The sequence below is a fragment of the Motacilla alba genome, chromosome 11 (assembly GCF_015832195.1).
Source record: "Motacilla alba alba isolate MOTALB_02 chromosome 11, Motacilla_alba_V1.0_pri, whole genome shotgun sequence".
NCBI classification, from domain to species: Eukaryota; Metazoa; Chordata; class Aves; order Passeriformes; family Motacillidae; genus Motacilla; species Motacilla alba.
The window spans coordinates 17,343,019-17,363,518 of NC_052026.1; the positions used below are offsets into that span (position 1 = coordinate 17,343,019).

At 41.8% G+C, this 20,500-nt stretch overlaps 1 protein-coding gene across 2 annotated transcripts in view; it reads left to right on the forward strand.

The window, feature by feature from the left end:
- Nucleotides 1-20,500, forward strand: part of CDH13 (cadherin 13) — a 442,930-nt gene that overhangs the window by 395,710 nt on the left and 26,720 nt on the right. For both annotated transcript variants that reach the window (XM_038147938.1, XM_038147939.1), the window contains exon 11: nucleotides 19,185-19,327. In XM_038147938.1, the coding sequence (XP_038003866.1) occupies nucleotides 19,185-19,327 (143 nt within the window). The remainder of the gene's footprint in view (nucleotides 1-19,184; nucleotides 19,328-20,500) is intronic.

Sequence of the window (20,500 nt, forward strand, 5' to 3'; positions counted from 1 at the left end):
GTTCTTTATTTCTGCCTGTTACAACTGAAATATATCCAACGGCAGGGATATTTTTAGTTAATTTTCTGTATAGAACTTGTAGAAGGAGCTGCTGATTATTTGTAATCAGGAAATTTAGTTACCCTACTAGATATAACATGATAAACGCATTTCAAGACCAACAAAAAAGAGTAGAGAAAGCATTTTTGCCATTGTCTGCAACTAGATTGAATTTATTCTTTGAACAATGCAGATCTGAATCAGAATCGAATTACTTATCTCTGAAAAACGTGGCTCACTTTGTAAAATTTCCTGAAGACAGCTGTACTTTTGAAGCAATTTTCCTTCTTATTCTTCAGCTTCAAGTGTTTTTGCAGGCTGAGGAAGAATTTCATTACAAAGCTGAAACAAGCTGGCAAAAAAATGTGTTTCAGTGAGAAAAATAAGAGTCCAAATCAGAGCCCTGGGGCTGTGGCCGTTGGTCTGCACACGAGTGGCAGAACTTGCACGGTGCCAGCTCTTCCCTTTCCATTGGCAGTAAAATTCCAGAGGAACTCGAGGCAGAGGTGGGATCATCATCCTGGAAATAACAGATGGAAACCAGTGTTTGTTCCACTCTCATTGTCCCAGAAAGTAAAAGAACCTGTTCAAGCTGGGTCTCATTTCTCAGAGCCATTGACCTTTCTTTTTACCTTTTTTTCTTTAAGCATTGAAATCTCTCTCCAGTTTCTATCTTTTCTAGAATTAAAAAATGAAAGAAATCCGGTAGGCCCCATTTTAATTATAACCCAACAATTTATTAATAGAACAGTAATGAAGTTTCTGAAATTTGATTTCTTAATCAGGGACCATTGTTATTTTTGTGCCAGATTTGAGAGTTTAATTTTGGGTACTTCTTCCCAACCTCTGAAATTTTAATCAGAAGTTTTAAGTGTACATGTCAATGAGAAGTTAAAGGCCAAATTTAATAACATTTTCTACCTTGGGAAATTAAAAGAAGAACCTCACTCTGAAACCCATTATTAACAGTAGATCTTAATTAAACACAGTTATGGTTCTCAATATTTGACTGTGTGAAGAGATTGGTTTCAGTATTTTTCCCTTTTTGGGATTCAACAAGTCCAGAATATTCAATAGTTAAACTTTTAACTACGTGTAAATAAGTTGTTTACTGCAGTGTATTTGTAATTTTTAATTAGAGCAGTGTTGTTTTCTGGTTTCGTGGCTTATCATGGCAATATATTTTTATTACCTACTGTGCTCTTGGATTTTAAATTATTTATGTAAACATATTGTTTATTCTCAGTAAGCAATGTGACTCAATGCTTCAGAAATATCTTCATAAGAAAAGTTTATTACAGCTCTAAAGCATATCTAATTCATTAAGTAGAATTAAAATGCAGCATTTGAAGCTGGAGAACTTAGAACCCAAACTGCACCGAGTTTCATGGGAACATGAAAGGCTGCAGAGATATCTGAAGCTCTGTATGCAAATAAGGTATATATTTATGTATAATATTTATAGCAAGCTGCCCCACATAGTGCAGGTGGCTCCTGGAAGCACAGGGACACTGTTTCCAAGTCTGGAAATAGGAGCAAAGCCATTTGTTATTGTCAGCATTTCCAAATAACAGCTACTGCTCTGTCTGGAAGGGGACAGACTCTGTTTCTCTTGATATAAATTGTATTTTTCTGTGCTGCAAACTAAGCATTATTGAGGCTTCATGCTGGAGCATCAGAGCAGGGGAAGGAGGAGGCTGAACCCAACTGAATTAAGATTGTGCTTTTTTGCTGCCTTGAAGCAGGTCGCAGTGAGCTCTTCTTGGCTCTTCTGCCTCCAGTGAAAGCATGAGAGGAGAGAGAGCCTTCAGTTTCCCAGAGGAGGCTCAGATTAGACACTGGGAAAAACTCACTGCAAGGGTGGTGGGGTATCAGAATAATCTGCTCGGGGAGGTGCTGGAGACACAGGTCTGGAAGCATCAAGAGATGTCTGGATGTGGCATGTGGAGATGCAGTTTAGGAGTTGGCTCTTGGTTTGCAGTTGGATCTCAAAGATCTCTTGCAGCTCGATGATTCTGTGCCTGGTTTGTCTCTTCACCAAGCACCTCTGGATGATGGACAGGTCAGTGTCTTTGGGAACAGGGATTTTTGCTGCTGGGACATGTTTTGCTTTAGATGAGATCATCCTGATTTTGGGGTTGGCGCCTATGGAGTTGGTGGAAATCAGCGGAAATGTTGCAGCCTCTGATTGATGGCAGCCATGATCTTTGTCAAAGAAATATATAAATAAATAAAATAAAATGGCTGCCTAAAATGCCATAAAATAGTGCTGAAACTACACTGAAATGGATTCACAGCTCAGTGAGTTTCTCCCAAATCTCAAATGGTTGAGAAAACTAAGGAGAATTCTCTGGAAAAAGTCAGTTTTACTTCTGTTCCTTTCCTTGGCTGCCAATCCCCACCCTTCCACACAGAGAACGCGTAAGCCATGAATCACAAAGACAATTCAAAAAGCCTTTTTCATGTCTCTTGCCAGGATTTTTCCAGAGATCCTGAACCCCCTGTGAACAAGGATGAGGCTTCACATCACATTGCTCACAACCACTTAAGGGATCAATTTTGCATACTTTGTTGCACATCAAGCCTTTTTAAAGCACTTTTGTTGCTGGTGGAGGTCAATAAATTCGCTTTTTTGGGATACACTCCAATCACTTCCAGAAGCACTACATAATGAGAGAGGGATAGGAAGACTTAAAGAGTGAATGCTTAGGAAGCAACACACTTAGTCATGGTTAAATATGTCTCCTAGAGTCTGAAGGACTTGTCTTTGATTCCTAACAACAGGAGATTTGTTTTCCTTGTGCAGACAGAAGAATAGCTCCATTGTTACAAATGAATGGCTGAGCCATGCTCTCAGCATGCAGCAGCAGAGTTTTTCACTGTAAGTTATACCCAGGAGCATCTCGAGTTGGCTCTGCAGTTTTATTGATGGCCTGCCTGAACCCAGCCACTGGGAATTTGTAGTGCATCTCTGGATCTGAAGTTGCTGTGTATTGAGCAGTGTACACTGTTTTTCTCTTCCTTTCTCTTTTTTAAGTTAGATGGAAAGGCAGGGAGAGAGAGAATCTGCTTGAAGCAATGAAAGGATTTTTCACTTCTGTCTTTGTGAACTCAGAAACACAGAAACACCAGCTCTGGAGAGCTGTGGGTATTGGGGTGTCCAGCAAACAATGCCAGAAAAGAGGAGATTTAATCAACTCTGAAAGAAAGGATTTGGGCAGTTCCCTCGTGCTGCACAACCACCACCTGTAACTGCAGGTTCTCAGTGGCCACTGGCTCAAGAGCATTTTACACAGCAGTCTTTTTCCTGACACTGCTCCTTGAAGGTGTTAATACTATCTGAGTGGGCAATTATTGTGATGTTTGTATTTTGCTATCATAGAACTAACATCTGAAGGAAAAAATAGTCAAATCTTGCATTGTCTTTTTTTTTCCCTTGTCAGTTTGACCAAACTGACTTCCACTTTTCATTTACTGAGTAAAGTAAATGACCCCTCTTGCCCCATACAGCAAACTCTTTAGGCCTACAGCATTAGGGAAAGCAGCAGAATTGTTTCTGGAGCTGTATCTTCTTTATTCTCCTCTCCCACCCAGAACCACACTGATGTAACTCTGGAAGGGGAAAATGGAGCCAAATCAGACCCAGTTTCCCTGCGCAGAAGGTGGTTTGTAGCTGGCCAGCACTGTCTGGATTTATCACCAACACTGAACTAATGCGGAGGAAGCAGCTAAAAAAAAATTTTAAAAAGGAAGTAAATAAAATTCTCAGGTGGAGCTACAGAGATGGGACAGAAGAGAACAAATGGCTGGAATTAAATTCCACTGCTGAGAGAATTGAAACATCTGCGAAGCTGGACTCCGTAAAAGCTGTGGACAGCACCTGATGCTGGCCATTCAGGAGAGCCAGTTCCATCTCTGTCAGCTCCCACAGCAGAGCTGCAGAGTGCAGGATGTGTTTTCCTCCCAGCTGTGAGCACATGTTGATAGCTGCCTCCCAAGCCCCGTCATTCTGTCCCTGTGTTGCTCACAGGCATTCCCTGGCTGCTTTAGTTTACCACCAACCTGGCAGCACCTCCCTGCTGCAGGGGAGGGTCCCTGGCATCCCTGACTTCCCAGCTGCTTCCAGTGCCTCCCACAGGCAGGAGCACCTCCAAGCCTCCCCTGACGTTTCTTTTTGCCTTCTTTTTGCTGATATTCTCTGCTTCTGTGTTTGGGCAGATGTTTGACCTCTCCTTCACTTCTTTCTGCTGTTGCATATATTAATTTTCAGTGCTTGAGGCCAGTCCCAGCTCACCAGCTGGGGCTAAGCTTTGTTTCAGCAGTTTTTGCCCTGCTGGGAGGTGAGGGAGCCTCCCTGCTTGCCTTGTCTATGCTCATATCTTACCTTCTCTGGATTCTTGGCTCCTCCTTGCAGTTGCCAGGGTTTGGGGAAAGGTTGATGTACATAAAGAGGTTGGTATAGCATTATTTCCTTGTCCTCTCCTGGTAGAAAAGGAGGCAGAGTAGGGGGGAAACTTTCACCCAGACTGAGAGAGCCTGTTCTGAAAAACAGTGTCCCTTTCCTGAGGGGAGCAAAAACAAAATCATTCTCTCTCTCTCTCTCCTTGATTGGTCTCTGAAATAGCAGAAGTGTTTGAATTAAAGTATTAAAGGCTACCTAAAGCAGGAGACCCAGGATTCTCAATCCATGATTCATTGTTTTGCCCAGAATCCAGCTACCTGAAGCTAGACTTCATCACTCCTGACAATACTTGTCAAAAGATCCTGTTCTTAAAATTTTCCACTGCTCTACTCTGTTGGCATAAATCATATTTAATATGTTGATATTAAAGCTGTGGATGATAGCATTGAAAAATCTGTGTTTCCATGAAGTCAAATAAGCCACAGTCACCTATTTCAACTTGCCTTGATATTACCTTCAGAATCCTGAATTCTTGATTAATAAGGATGAATGTAGCATTTAAGGGGAGTTTAATTAGACCCTCTGTCTTTATCCTGCATAACAATATTATGCCACATTATGATTTCAACCGTGTCAGCACTCAGAATGAATGGCTGTGAACTGTGAAATTATAGGGCACATTTTTCATGTCACTGCCTAAACAATATTGCAGATCTTCTTGAGAAATATAACAATAGGATCTATCAGTCACAAGTTATGCTTGCAGTGGAAGGCAGATCCAGACAATAACTCACTTTGTCATTACTGTTCTCTTCTAGCCTCAGAAAAGGCAGGATTTTGTCTCGGGAAGAAATAAAGAGTATCTTGATTATAATAAGTTAGCTCTCAAGTTTGAGGACAGAGTGTGAGGAGTTGTGTTGATGGGGAAGGGTGTGGTATGAATTTCTCTTAATATTTTAAAGCTATTGATTTCTGGAGTCTCACTCAGCTGGGTTTGATCGTGGGTGAACGTCTGTGTGTAGCTACAGCTTTCAGTGGTGCTTTGATAGAAATTTATTTGGGCTGGTGCAAGTATGATTGGAGCTCCAGGGACCAGTGGTGTTTTACATGATGGCAAAAGCTGCAAAACCAAGCACTGAAATCAAAGGTTTCCAGTAAGATTCATGCTGCACCCAGGCCTGAATCCTGCCATGAAGGAATAGTGTTTAATTAAACAATTCAGCTCTTTACAGCAGGCACAGACCTTGGATGGCACTGAGCAGACATTGTCTGGCACATTCTGGCCGTATTTCATTGATTTACCATCTCCAGACTAAGGATAGGATAAATCATGGACACTCCCAATTCAGTGGCAGAATTCCTACTGAATCTGGGAGTAGGTTTCCATGTGGGAGCAGGAGCTTTCCCAAATGCACAGAATTCCTGTTGTGTTCCTTCTGAATCTGGGAGTAGGTTTCCATGTGGAAAGGAGCTTTCCCAAATGCACAGAATTCCTGTTGTGTTCCTTCTGAATCTGGGAGTAGGTTTCCATGTGGGAGCAGGAGCTTTCCCAAATGCACAGAGTTCCTGTTGTGTTCCTACTGAATCTGGGAATAGTTTTCCATGTGGAAAGGAGCTTTCCCAAATGCACAGAATTCCTGTTGTGTTCCTTCTGAATCTGGGAGTAGGCTTCCATGTGGAAAGGAGCTTTCCCAAATGCACAGAGTTCCTGTCCTGTGCTCACAGCCGCTGCTCAGTGGCGAGGCAGCCCCAGCCTGGGCATTTCAGGGTACAAAGGCCCCATCTCCTTTCAGGCTCACTGCTGGTTATCCTTGGAGTGGAATTGGAGTTCAGTGAAGAAATTGTCAGAAGGTTTAAGCACTCATTTTTACTAAATGGAGCTCTGCAATGTTACTGTAATAGGAAAAACGCCTTGTAGAGTTCAATTGGAATTTTTCTATTAACTTTGTAATAAGGATGCCAATTTCTGCAAAATAGTTTCTGAGTAAGAGTGAAATTATGCACTTTGTTAAGCAGCAGTAAGCCTGCAGTCTCAGTCTTGGTTCAAATGTGAATTACTAGGGACTGACTTCTTCCTGATTTTATGACCATTACACTCCAGGTAAATATGCCTACAGAGACACGCATGCCTGCTCCACACAGAGCCAGACAATTATTATCCATGGCATCCCCTGGGCAGCTCCTCTGGGTAGTGCTCAGCTCCAGAGCACCTTGGAGATACCAACCCTTCTGGCCCAGATTTCACTGCACACTCCAAACCCTGGAGAATTTTAACACAATGCCCTGTTTTAACGGGTCTGGCAGAGAACTGTTTCCTCTTGCACAGGGGGGATTTCCACAAGAATTCTCACTGCCTAAGGCCCTGCCTCTCTGGAGATTCAGTCCTTGGTAGCATTTCACACAAATGCAGCCCCAGCCTTCATCTGATCATGCTTCAGGACTAAAATAAGGAGTTTTTCTATTAGTAGGGGAACAAGGTGTGCAGATTCTGGCCCTGGAAGCTTCCAAGTTATTAACCAGTGTTTAAAAAACATTTTAGCCCAGAAAGAAAACAGCAGTGTCTCAGTTTTGCACATGTCCATATCAAGGGTGTTAAGTCAGTTGACTCATGGAAATTGCTGCAGAGTTTAGGTTTTGAAGTGCAAGGAAAAAGAAAAAGAAGGAAAAGCCCCTAATGGCTTTAATCTTTGTATAACTGTGCTTTTGAACAAGTCCTTCTTTGTGCAGCCAGGTGAGTCTTTTCATTACAGCTTCTGTCATTTCAGAGAGGGGGGGAAACCCCAGATTCTTTTAGTTTTACAGGTTTTGAGGCTTCCAGTTTTTTCTCTGTCAAATTGAAACATTAAAATTGACCTCACAATGATGCTCTGGACCTGCATTGAAGTGGCTGGCAAAACACTCAGATCCCAAAAGAAAAGGGAAAAGGGTGAGAGAAATTTAACTCCTGGGTATCCAACTCAGGGTTGAACAGCATGAAGTAACTGGGGCATCATAGAATCTTAGGAGATTAAATACATTCAGTTCCCAGAGCACTATATTTGTGTGCACTGAATGCAATGGATATCAAGCAGAAAATAAAATTATATATGGCCAAATAGTGGAATACTGGTAAAATATTTATTATTTTATTATATATATTTATATTATATACATTATATTTCTATTTCTGTTATCTCTCTTTATTATATTTTATAGAAATATTTATTTTATATGTTATATTTATAATATTTATAGTTGGTAAAATATTTACCTCATGGGTACCATCCTGCAGTCAGGCAAGGCCTGTAAGGCTTTCCCCTGTAACCTCTTCACGTTTTCCATCGCTGGCCAGCAGATCTCTTCAATGACAGACAATTGTCATGTTGTTAATGTATTTCTGAAGGGGCTTGGTTTTTATGGTGATGAACATGATATAAAAATGGTGCTGAGCAGAGCAGATTTGTTGTAGGCAGCACATCAGAGCAAGCCCTCAGATGCACACAGGATTTGGACCCTGGCAAGAAAGAAGCTTTTTAACTTGCAAGGGGAAATGACTGACTTCTTCAGCATGAACTCACCTTTTACAAAGGATAAATTATCCTTTATTATCATATTATACTCTTTATTATTATAAATTATCTATATTATCCTTTATAGATATACACAGTACACCATCCATGTGATCTTTTTATAAAAGATAATTTTTCTCTAAAGAATCCACTTAAATTTTTATTTCCTTGAAAAACACACAGGGTTTAATACTTTGTATATTATATATTGAAAGACAGCTTGTGACTTTTTTCAGAATATCTGGCAGGATTCAATTTTGGCCATCTATTAATATTTACTTGTTTGGCAGTAGCATCACTCAGACAAGGGATGTTACAATGAACACAACAGAGTGTGCAATGTGAGTTTTCATGGTTTTGTTCAACAAGTGGAAAGAGTTGTTTCGTTTTCCAAAATCCCTTGGATGTTGGATGTTAGAGATTCCTACAGGCAGAAAGGTGGGGAGGGGGCAAAGCCAGCACAGCAACCTCTAACAGATGGAACAGCCTGGACTCGATGGGTTTAGAAATAAAACACCAAAGCCATGGTCATGCACAGCCTTGGAACAAGGTGAGGGCCAGGTGAGTCAGAGACATCCACGGCTTTAGGGGGAGTTTGGGCAGCTGGAATGGCTGAGAATCTGACTCACTGAGGTTAGGAAAGGCGAATCACACTGGCCTGCTCATTTCTCATGGCCTAAAGATAGGGAGTTAGGCAAGCAAAAGAAACTCAGAAAATAAAGGAAAAGATGTGACACGTTAGCACACCTTGCTCCAATATTCAGGACAGAAACAGGTCAGGGATTTTTTGTACAGTTCAATGTAATTGGTCAAATAAAACTCAAAGAGGAGGTTGTCCATTATTACCAAAAGAATGAAAGAGAATTAATTAAGTTTATTGTGTTATAATTACACCCATGAAGTACATAGTGTATTTGAAATAAGCTGGAAAAAAAAACCCCAAACTCTTAATTTAAAAGTTATTATTAGCTAGGAATAAATGTGCCTTTTCTTCACACTATCAGGTGGTAATGTAATTTTTCCTTGGATATTATGTACTCACATTATTAACCATGTTACTGAATCTCTCACCTCCCCTTTCCTTTTCTTGTTATTGATGTTAAAAGGCTAGAAAGTGGGTTGTTTTTTTTTTGATGGGTATTAATTCTTCTGGGCTACATAACTCTACAAATCAACAGAAGAGTCTATTTTCCTACTATGAATACAGTTCTTTCTAAACAAAGATAAACAAGGGAACTGAGAGGAAAAACACATCCATTTTTGCATTACTAATCACAATGGGACATATTTTATTTTATATGTTATCCCCTGTTCTGTAGAGAGTTCAACTTTCATAATAGAGTTTAACTAGGCAACAAGGGGTTAACTCCTAACTAACAACTCCTAATTAACCCCTCAATTTCCATCAGACTGTGACCAAAATCACTCTGATTGGATTCTGTTCCATCCTGGAGTGGCTTTGGAGCTCCCCATCTCCCCTCCCTGAAGGAAACCTTTGACAAGGCAGGGCTGGGGCCAGGACAAACCTTTCACTCCAGTGTCACACCAGGCTGTGGGATGTCCCCAGCCCTGGAAGTGCCCAAAGCCCCCTGGATGTGGCACTTGGGGACACCAGTTAGTGGTGGCCTTAATGGCTGGGCCTGATGACCTTAAATTCCTTTTCCAGTGTTAATAATTCCATGATTCCATGACTCTGTGCACCAGCAGGAGCCTGAATTTCCAGCACAGGGCTCTGCCTCTGTGCAGCTGCCTCCTTCAGGGGAGCAGAGGGAGAAGCAGTGGCATTTTGTGGCTTCAGAGCTGGCACCATGCCATGGTGGGCACAGATGTGCCCAGCTGTGGAACCTGCCAGCCTCGCTGGCAAAGCTCTGCCTGCAGGAGCTCAGAGTCGGGGGGAATGTGTCCCTGTGTGCCTGGAGTGTGTCCCAGGAGCTGGTGGCACCCAGGGGCTGTGGCAGCAGGAGCAGCAGTGGCCCTGCAGAGGCTGAGGGTGCTGCTGCAGCCTCCTGAGGGGCCACGGAGCCCTTCCCCCTGAGCACATCCCCTCTGCAGGATGTCAGTTCTTAATGCAGCAGCTCTTGTGAACTGCAAACACGGAATATCCTTCTGGGGCTCAGCTCCACACTCAGCAAAGACCACACTAATGGCTCAGGCAGGGCTCGAATGTGAGAAAAAACCCAAAACTGAAGCCAGGTTTTGCCTGGATCAGGTTCAGCTCAACTCCCAGGATCAGTGTTTTCCTTCAGCAAAGTCTGGATTCCAACGTGGATCTTTGCCACTCAAGATTCTGCCTGTCAAATACATGAAAACACACTTATAATCAGCAGATTAGCAGCCAAGAGCTCACCAAAATGAGTGTCTGGAGGGAGCCCTGCAGCAGCAGCAGCAGATTTGATCCTGGCTGTCCCATCCGAGTTTAACCAGAGCTGGGGACTGAGCTGTGTGCTCGCAGCAGAGGGAAGGAGCAGGGCTGGGCTGGTTCTCCCGCCAGGCCTCAACCTGCCAAGAAACTCAGGGGCTTTCTGCAGTCAGCAGAACATTATTCCTGTCCCATCATCTCCATGCTCTGCCTTGGGGATAGCTGAGTGTCAGGAATGAACCCTGGCCAAGCTCAGCCAGCTGGGGAATGCCCCAGCTCTGGCAGCACAGGAAAATACTGCCATTGCTTTGCTGGCACCATCAGCTCCTTCACAGATTTTCTTTCTCAAGTGCCACTTCTTGCACAGCAAATTTATTGTGTGGTAAATTTTCTCCTTTTTTAGGCTACCCCCTTTCTTTTTTTTTTTTTTTCTTTTTTTTTTTTCTTTTTTTTGGGGGTTTGTTGCTAGGCTAAGAAAATGCAAGTGAAAATATTCATCCCTTTCAACCCAAACCATTGTAGGATTTCCTCTAGCACTGCAGAAGTAAAAACTGCTTCATGTAGTAAGGGACAGGATGGAGAAAAGTCTTTCTGTTAATGCCTCTGAGTGTATGTTCAGACTGAGACAGAGTTTGTGTCTCTTCTGTTTGTGTGGTTTGTGAGCACTTCTTCCTTCCCGAGGATCTGTCATTAACAGGAAGTTTTGTTAATGTTTAGTTCCAAAGGAAGAAATTCTGTTAAATTTCCAGGAGCTAATTCCCAAAATGTCCCTCTTGATAATTCCTGGTCCTGGGAGAAAGGCCTGTAATAGTTCTGGATTTTATTATTAATTATTTTCCCAGTGGCAAGGTGTTTTTCCCCATCACTGGGATATCCAGTGTCCTCCAGATTTACACTGGACTGCAATTCTTTGTAAAGTACTGATGAGAAAAGGCACCAAAAGAGGCAGGTGAGTGTGCAAGAGGCAGCTGAAGGTGCCCGGGGGTGTGTGCAGCTCTCTGCTCTGAGGCATTGAGGCTGGGAAGGCACAGACACAAACTGTGCTGAAATGATTACTTGGCACTTTCGTTACCCTTCCCCCTTGGAAATTCATTTGCAGAAAGAGATTCCCTTCCTTCTTGAAGAGGAGAGTCCCAGAGTCAGTGGTGGCCTGGGCTGGGATGTGCTCGGGTACATTTTTGGATGTGTTTGGGTACATTTTTGGATGTGTTTGGATCCACATTTGGCTGCAGGCTCGGGATGTCAGTGGTGCTGCCCTGCCCTGCCTTGCCCTTTGGGAGCTGTTTCCAGGCCAGGGGTTCCCGTGGGACTTTGGTATCAGCCGGGGCACAGCTGGGGCTTCCTGGAAGCTGCCAGAGCAATCCTTGGGCTGGGAGCAGCCACAGTCCAGCAGAGCTCTATTGATCCAGCTAGATTAAAACTTCCCAGCCTGAGCCACTTCCAACCTCCTTTCTGCCCATCCCTTAGGGAAAAAAAGAACTGGAGAAGCTGGAAAGTGTGCCGCTTCCCTGCTGTGTTCAATACTGACATTTCCCTGCTGAATCTGCTGGGCTCTTTTAAAAATTTCCCAGTTTTTCAAGAGCTACCAGGGCAGTTCTTGGACAGTGAGAGCAGCAAATGGATTTGCAGTGGGAGCACAGGCAGAAAGAACAGGCATGTGCAGAAACTTTGATAGAGTTTTGCTGCGAAAATCCTTCTCTGGGTAGTTTGTAAAAGACCCCGAAGCTCATCTGATGCTGATTAGCTTTTGAGGCACAATTGCTACAATGAGAAAACTTTTACTGATTTGCATGTGTTGACAATTATTCCAACAGTAACAACCTGATTATACCAGTGTGTTAGTCCCAGATATGGTGTATTATTCCCTAGCTTTAGGAATAATTCTGATAGTTATGGCCTCTGGCTTCATTTAACCATAGCCCTAATCACTTCTGATTAAAACATACATAAATGAGTTTGTGGATTTTTTTTCCCTACACCTCAGCTTCTAGAGGGTTTTTTGCCCCAAAGGAAAGAAAAAGAGAAAATTAGGTTTCAACGCAGAGAAATGTTTGAAAGACTGTACAACAATAAAGAAAAATATTTTCACTTGCAGAACGTTTTATTTAACCACCTCATTAATACAATTTTATTATTTTGATTTGATTAATTGTTGTAGGTTTGGAGATTGGATTTATTTTATTATTCGAGTTGCAATGACTCTCCTGTTACTTTCTTCATGTTTACCAAGGGGTTTACACCATTATTTCTCCACACAAATAACTAATTAGTCAACCATTTTCTCATTTGACATTTCTCAGCGGCGGGGGACCGCAAACTGAATTTCATCTAATTTTTCATTCTGTTTTGATGGTATCATTGGAGACAGAGGATTGTGATGAAAGCCAGCCTGTTAAATCCCTGATGTGACAAACAAAACAAAGCTGAGATGAGGAATCTTTTAGCTCCGATGGGGGAGATGGGTGCATGGTTTTCTGCAGATGCAAACAGGAGCAAACCCTGCCTGCAGTGAGGCACAGGCTGCAAACCCTTCCTCGGGGCCCAAGAAGCACCTCCAGGGCTGAAATCTCTGAGGTCAGGGCCAGGCTGGCACTGGAGCTGTGCTGCCTCTTCAGACAGGATTAATGTTGAGTCTTGACTTCTTTTTGTCAGGGTCAGGATTAAATGTGTGAGGTGGTGTTTCTTGTTGGGACTCAGATGTTTGTTAGTTCATGTTACAGTCTCACAAACCCTGAGTTCTGCAGCACTTCACTCTAACAAACTAAAAATGGAGCCCCGTCTCTCTCTATAAGGCCTTTTAAGGATAAACTGTCTAATTAAGAAATGACACCTCAATTATTTTTACTTTTAACTTAATAACTAAGTTATTAGTTATTAATAACTGTGGCCCACAACGTGGACTTTTTTATCCAATTACACGACACTACCCAAACCCATGGAGAAGAAGGTAAAGAAGCACCAACCTCCATCCTGAAACCCCATCTTCTTTTACATCTATGACTGTATTCTAAACCCTTAAACTCTAAGATTCCCACCCTGTGCTATCACACACTTCTATTCAAACTCCACACCCACAATCCCAGCGCTATCATTTAATTTTGGAAGCCTGTCCATGGCCTCAGGTCAAATGCAGTAGTGTTCTCTTGGGGGTCAGGATCTGGCAGCACAGACAGTCTAAAATTCTAAAATTCTCATTAACCAGGGTTCCAAAAAATCAGCATAAAGCATCTGCAAGGTTCAATCTGGGCATAAACTCCCAGGAATTTGAGGGACACTCTGGGATCGCCCAGGAAAAAGCTGCTGCAGGGAGCTCCTACCAAAGCTGTGGTGCCCACGTGCAGAGCTGATGGATTCACCTTGGGTGTGCCAGGTTATCAGTGAAACTTGCATTTCCAGTGACCAAAAATGCACAGAGTCACTTGTGGCACAACACTGACAGGGGGGTTTTAATTTTATTTTTTTAAATTGTACTCCAAGTTGGCATTTCCAGCCTGTAAAAATACTGCAAGGCCATAAATGCAATCCACAAAGCTGAAAAATGGCTCTTGCATTAATCCTCAATCTTCAGTGAGTTTAAAATTGCATCTGACCTAACACCTTCCTCAACAGTGTTTCCAGAAAATGTGATTCATTTCAGGTTTTAAATTTCATACGTGATATGTTTATTCTGATTAATAATAGTATCGATTTCAGTTATATTTGCTTTTTTACATTTTTAATTTTTGGGTTTTTTTAAAGAACCTAGCCAAAATAACTTGAGCACGTCCGAATCTCTGCAGGAGAGCACTGCAGGAGGTTTTTCACAGCCTGCTGCCCATGTAGCATAGAGCCACGCTTTTAATGCCCTTAAATCCAAATTCAAATCTGTTCATTTAATGGTAAAGAAGCCTGCCTAGGCTTAGCTTGGGAGCTGGAGTGTGTGAATCAAAGATGAGCACTGGAAAGCACAAGCAGAGGACAGTTTAGATTTTATTCTCCTCTCTGACTTTTTAACAGCATCTTTTGTGTTAACTCTGTGTTGTAGAGCATGGTTACAGGGAGTGGGTTTAGGCCAAGGTTTAGGTCAGACAAAGTGAGGTTTAAGATCCACAAAAAGTCTTGAAAGCTGTCAGTGACGATCTCCAGGGGTTCCTTCCAGCCTCAACCACTCTGGGATCCTGTGGAATCCCAAATTTAGATGTCCAGAGAGCTCTGAAAGCCTTGGGGATCAGAAATCAGCATGAACACATTTACAACTGACAGGAACAGGTCTGGAAAAGCCCTTTAGTGGGGTCAGCACTGCCCCCTTCATCATTTCTCCTCCAACCTGGCCTGTAGTTCTTGAGACATCTAAATGCTCATACTTTGTCTCAATAACATTGTGTGATGAAACGTTTGTGCTTTTTTTCCCCCCCTCTTTGAAATGAAATCCTCTGGTTGCCTTTTAGTCCTTTGCCTAGAATGGAAATAAATTCAGATATCTCAAATAATGCCCCCCTTGTGCTGTTAGGACAGGCTTTGTCACGAGGACCAAGAGTCACTGCCCTGTGCCAAGTTGTGTTTAGGGGCTGCAGCAGCAGATTATCAGGCAGTGGTTTTATATCTGAGGAGAAAATGGAATCCAAACCTCTATATTCACCTGCTCCTCGTAATTAGTACACCTGATCAATCCACATTGTTTTCCAGTATCTGAAAAAAAAAAAGTGAATCACAGAATAACAGAATGGTTTGGGGTGGAAGAGCCCTTAAAGATCATCTCATCCCAACCCCCTGCCATGGTAGGGATGTCACCACTGGACCAGGATGCTCCAGGCCCCATCCAGCCTGGCCTTGGAAAATGAAAGCCCACAACAGCTCCAACAACATTCTTCCAATGGCTTTAATGCCACAAACATTTTAATATTAGGAAAAAACCCACAAACAAATAAAAAAAACCAAAAAAAATCCAAGAAAAAAACCCAAACACCCTCCTCCCCCCCCCCAAAAGAAAAAAAAAAACAAACCAGAAAACAACAACCAAAAAAAAAACCCCTCAAAACAGCACAATCTTGGAAGCTGCATCAAAATGATCTTTACAAAATCAAATGTCAGTATAGTGACATTACTATAATATACATTAGAGAATTGCTGTAATTGTTTTCATTTCACATGGCATAGGAATTTGAGACCCAGCTGAGCAAGGCAATGTACATATATATATATGTGTGTGTATATATATATATATATGTATATATATATATATGTATATGTGTATATATATATGTGTGAGTGTATAAATATATGTGTGTGTATATATATATGTGTGTATATATATGTGTGTGTGTGTGTGTGTATGTGTATATATATATATATATGTACATTCCCAGCCTTAGAATGTATATATCTATATCTATCTATATGTCTATATCATATATATAATCTATATCTATATCTATATATCTATATAGATATAGATATAGATATAGATATAGATATCTATATATCTATCTATATACAGAAAGAGAGAGATAGATAGGTAGATATAGATACATAGATATATGTATCTGGGTTTTTCCCTCCCCAAAGTTTATAACGCAGCCCAGCCTGGGAGCAGGAACACCTTTGTTATCTCATGGCCAAAAAGCAGAAAACTTGCAGAGTGTCCCCAGTAATGAGTGTGCAGTGCAATTCAGCTGCAGAGTTGCTGTGCTGCAATAAGGTTCCCTTTCTGCTCTTCCTGGTGCCATATGCTGCCCTAATTAGTGCAGGCAAAAGGTAATGAGAGCACAGTGGAGGAGAGGGAGCTCCATGGGAAGCAGGCTGATCTCTAAAACTCTGCATTATGTCATCCCTATGTAGAGCACAATAGAGTTTTAATCCAGATTTTTAATGTTGCACTTATATTTTGGGCTGTTTTTTTATCTTTCTCTGAGAAGCACCACTGCTTCCCTGGCTGTGGATATTCGTGCTGTAATTGCTGCACCAGTCTCTCCCAAAAACCTGTGAACTTTTCCCAGGGGTAGTGCCTCATGATTTTTCAGCCAGCCTTGATGTAAAGCTGTTTATAAATTTTAAATCATTTCCATATATCTGCTACTCAATTTTAGTCCTGCACCAAGTACAAATTTTGACTTGTGCTCTGCTCTGCACCCATAACCTCTCTGTGTCTCTGGAGCTCTGTGCTTAAGGTGTGCACTCGAACATTGCAGCAGACAATTTCCAGTCTGAGGGAGTTGCTTTTGCTGCTCTCTTTGCAGTACCTGGCTCAGACAGCACCAGGACATGAACCCAGAGCAAGGAGGTCACAGTCAGAATATGTTTCACCCTCTTTCCCTTCCCTCTTGTCACACAAGCCCTTGGGAGCTGGGAGCTGTTGGCACAGTTTAATTTTTTTTTTTTAAACCCACAATGAAATAAACTCCATGAGCAGCACTAAATTGCCCGGCTGCAAAGCAGAGTAAGACCAAACCAAAGAGTAACTGGCACAGCTCTGTGCACATCTGATACATCACTGTGCTCAGGACTGAAGATACAGCAGGCACCTGTAGAAAAGTTCATGTTTAACCACCTAAAAAAATAGTCTGATTTTAAAAGCTGCTGTGCAATCAGATCCCACCAAAGTCAAAAGTGGGAAGTGAATCTTTGCATTCAAAACTTCTATTTCTATCGTGTTTTTTATGATGGGTCCATTCTAAACCTTTGCTAGCAGAGCCCTCAAAAAATGGAACAAAAAACAATCATCCTAACTGTACTGCAATATGCTCTTACAATAAGTAAAAATGTGGTGGGAAAGACAAAGTGCTACTTTTACAATATCCTGTGCCAAATCACAGGTTATACAATCCAGGTTTTTATTTGCACAGCCAACAGTGCTTTGTAGAGCAATCAGGGAAGATAATACAATCCATTTTACATTCTCATTACTTTAGAAGTGTTGAATCTTCTGAAATGGTTTTGGGGTTAATTGAGAATTTGCAGTTTTACAATAGACTAGGAATTGTTTAGGCTGCCCTTGTTCCATATTTTTGTGCATACCTTTGTTGCAAAGTTATAAAAATAACAATAAAAGAAGAAAAAAAGAAGTGAAATGAAATGATCTGCATTGTTGCTGTTCCAGGCACTCATTTTTGTGGGAGATAAAGCTGAGGTATTGATTAATGTTTAAATGGCTATTAAGAGGAAGGACGTGTTGGGTTGATGGAACATCTCACTGTGCACTAATGCTTTCCTTTGATTCTTTCCCACGTATTCCCTAGGGGATAATTTCTGCTCCTGGGGAAGCCACTGGTGAAACTTGGAGTTACTTTTTTTGCCAGCATAAATAAGCCAACTATTTTCCCTATTTATCTCTTTTTCTGCATAAATTCCAAAAGTTTCTGGTTGCCAGATCTGCTCCTTAACTTATTTTAACATCCTAAGAGCTCATAAAGATGTGTAATTTTCCCTGGCTGTATGTGCTGAAGTTTTGATGCTCGCTCTGGCTGCCTGAGCACCTGAATATTCCTGTGCACCACAGTGAGGCTCAGCAACCCCCAGGAAATTTCATTTTTCAAGCCTGAAGCAAAACTGTGGTAAAAAAGCAGCAGCCTGGGCAGGGCTGTTTGTCAGCACTTCATTAGAGGATGGCATTTTATTTCATTTTACTTTTTTTTTACCCCCCCACTGCCCCCAATAATGTGTTGTTTTTGTTTATTCCCTCATGCTTGCAATGGTACGTTTTAATTTTTTTTGCAACATTATCACACAGAACTTTCAGGTGAATTCACTTCCAGGTGAATGCCACTGTGAGGCACTGCCTTGGCGCAGACTCATTAAATAATAACAGGTTCCAGGTCAATTACTGGTGATTTAAAATGTCTATAAAAGGTTGTATGGTGGTTTATGACCTATAACAATTCACTACAAAAAAAGATAAACAGGTTATTATCCCAGGTATTGATTATATGATTGGAGTTTTGGTTGAAAGTACTAACACATTTAATTGGAGAGGGAATTGGTATCAGTTAATTCAGCTCTGGGTTGCTCTTTACTTAATATATTTAACTTTGTATAGAATTAGGCCCTAACAATGAACATTCTTATATTTCTTGCTTCAGTCAAGTTCAGGGAAGTTCCTGGTGTGTAAACTCCACAATTTCTCTAAACATTTCCAGTTTTGAGGGCTGAACTTTTGTCCTGATTAAAGGCAAAAAAAACCACCAGGGAATTTCATATTGGGGCATCTTGGAGACAGCATTCCCAAACTCTGAGTGAGGCAATGTGGATGTGGTTGAATTTATTCAGCAGAAAGAGGAAGCTCCAGATCTCAGAGTGCAGAACAAGAGTGTGCAAGCAGGGCTGGGTGCAACCACCTCCCCGAGACATGGTGAATTCATTGTCTCACTCTCTTCTTGCCACCATTCCCCACAATTTAGTACATTTCCAGATCACCCAAAATAACTAATGGTAAGAAAAAAAAAAAAGCCCACTCAAATGTAAATTAAAAATACAGCTTTGGTCTGACTGGACTTGGGAATCTGGAAAAAGGAGGTCTGTGACAGGATCCCTGAGGTCAGAGTGGGTGCAGAGGCTGTTGGAAGTGTTCTGGCTGTATATCACAGCAGTAGGAAACAGATCCTATATAATGCCCTAAATATTGATTTCTCTGCTAAACTTTGGGACATATATATGTATATCTCCAAAGGAATTGACTCAAACCTCTAACAACACTGAACTGTCTCTAAGACAAGACAAAAGCTTAAATCGGGTTTTTGAAATATGAAGAGATAAGAGATCCACTGTGAAAGCCACTGAGTGCCCAGACAGATTCCTTTGCAGCAGTGCATTTCTTTGGTGTTCAGATCTAGAATTTGCTAACAACTTCTGCACTTTTGTTCAGGTATTCAGTGTACAAGGACCCAGCAGGGTGGCTGGAAATCAACCCCACCAATGGCACCGTTGGCACCACGGCAGTGCTGGACAGGGAATCTCCCTTCGTGCACAACAACGTCTACACTGCTCTGTTCCTGGCCATCGACAGTGGTGAGTGCCCACTGGGGATAAAATCCTGTATTTCCTGCTTCAAATATCCTGTTTTGAAGGCTGCATCTGATGCCTCAGGTTTTGGCTTTTCTATTTTTCACATTCTGTGCTGCTTTAGTGGGTGGGTCTGGGCTTCACATCAGGGGATGCTGAGCTCTGCACAGAGCAGGGAGACAAAACAATTCCTGCTCCAGCTGGGCACCAAGGACAAATGATCCAAAGCTCAGCCCAGGAGCACAAACAGCGTGGGCTGCAGAGAGGAAAACAAGCAGGGTGGGAGTGCCTGGGCTAAAGCTGGAACGGGACAATGAACTGCAAGGTGCAAATGGAGCAGAGCTGAGCCAAGGGAGAGACCCCGGGAGCGCTCGTGCATTTTGGGACCATTTTGGTTCATCTTGGATTCATTTTGGGACCATTTTGGTTCATCTTGGGTTCATTTTGGGACCATTTTGGTTCATCTTGGGTTCATTTTGGTTCATCTTGGGTGCAGCCCTGGCTGGGCTCTTGTGCTGCCCCAGGTGGATCCTTTGAGCAGATCCTTTGAATAAATCCCTGCTTTATTCTGTAACTCTGCCCAGCCTCTGTTCTAGCTCAGCCTTCTCAAGGCATCACATGTGTAAAAATAACCATGTGCTGCAGCACTTCTCTGCGTGGCCACCTAAATGTATTAGAGACCATTTTGGAAACCAGAAGAAAGAGGAATTAACTTGAAACTTCACATTTATAACAGCTTTAATTTAGCTTTATACCTTACAGATTTATTCCTACACTGATGTCTTAATGCTAGGTGTAATTAGTCTAGATACATTCTTGGAAATGTAATAAATCATCCTAATCAGAGTTAATTTCTTCACAATATTTGAGCAGTCAGCGTGCCTGAGGCACTTAAATACCAATAACAACTCATCCTTGATATGCTGGATTATAATCTATTCAATACAATGACAGTGACAATAAAAACACAGCTAAACTCCTCGTTAAAAAGCAACAGTTTTTGCATATTGTGTGTACTAAAGTTCCTCCTGTCACATAGAATCCAAATTAAGCTATCTAAGGAAAATTCAGTGAGTGACTTCGGAGCAGAGGAAGAAAGAGCAAATCCTGAACGTTCCAAATCTCCTGAGCTAAAGGCACAAAATAAATAAAAGATTTGCCTGTAATATAACAGCTAAT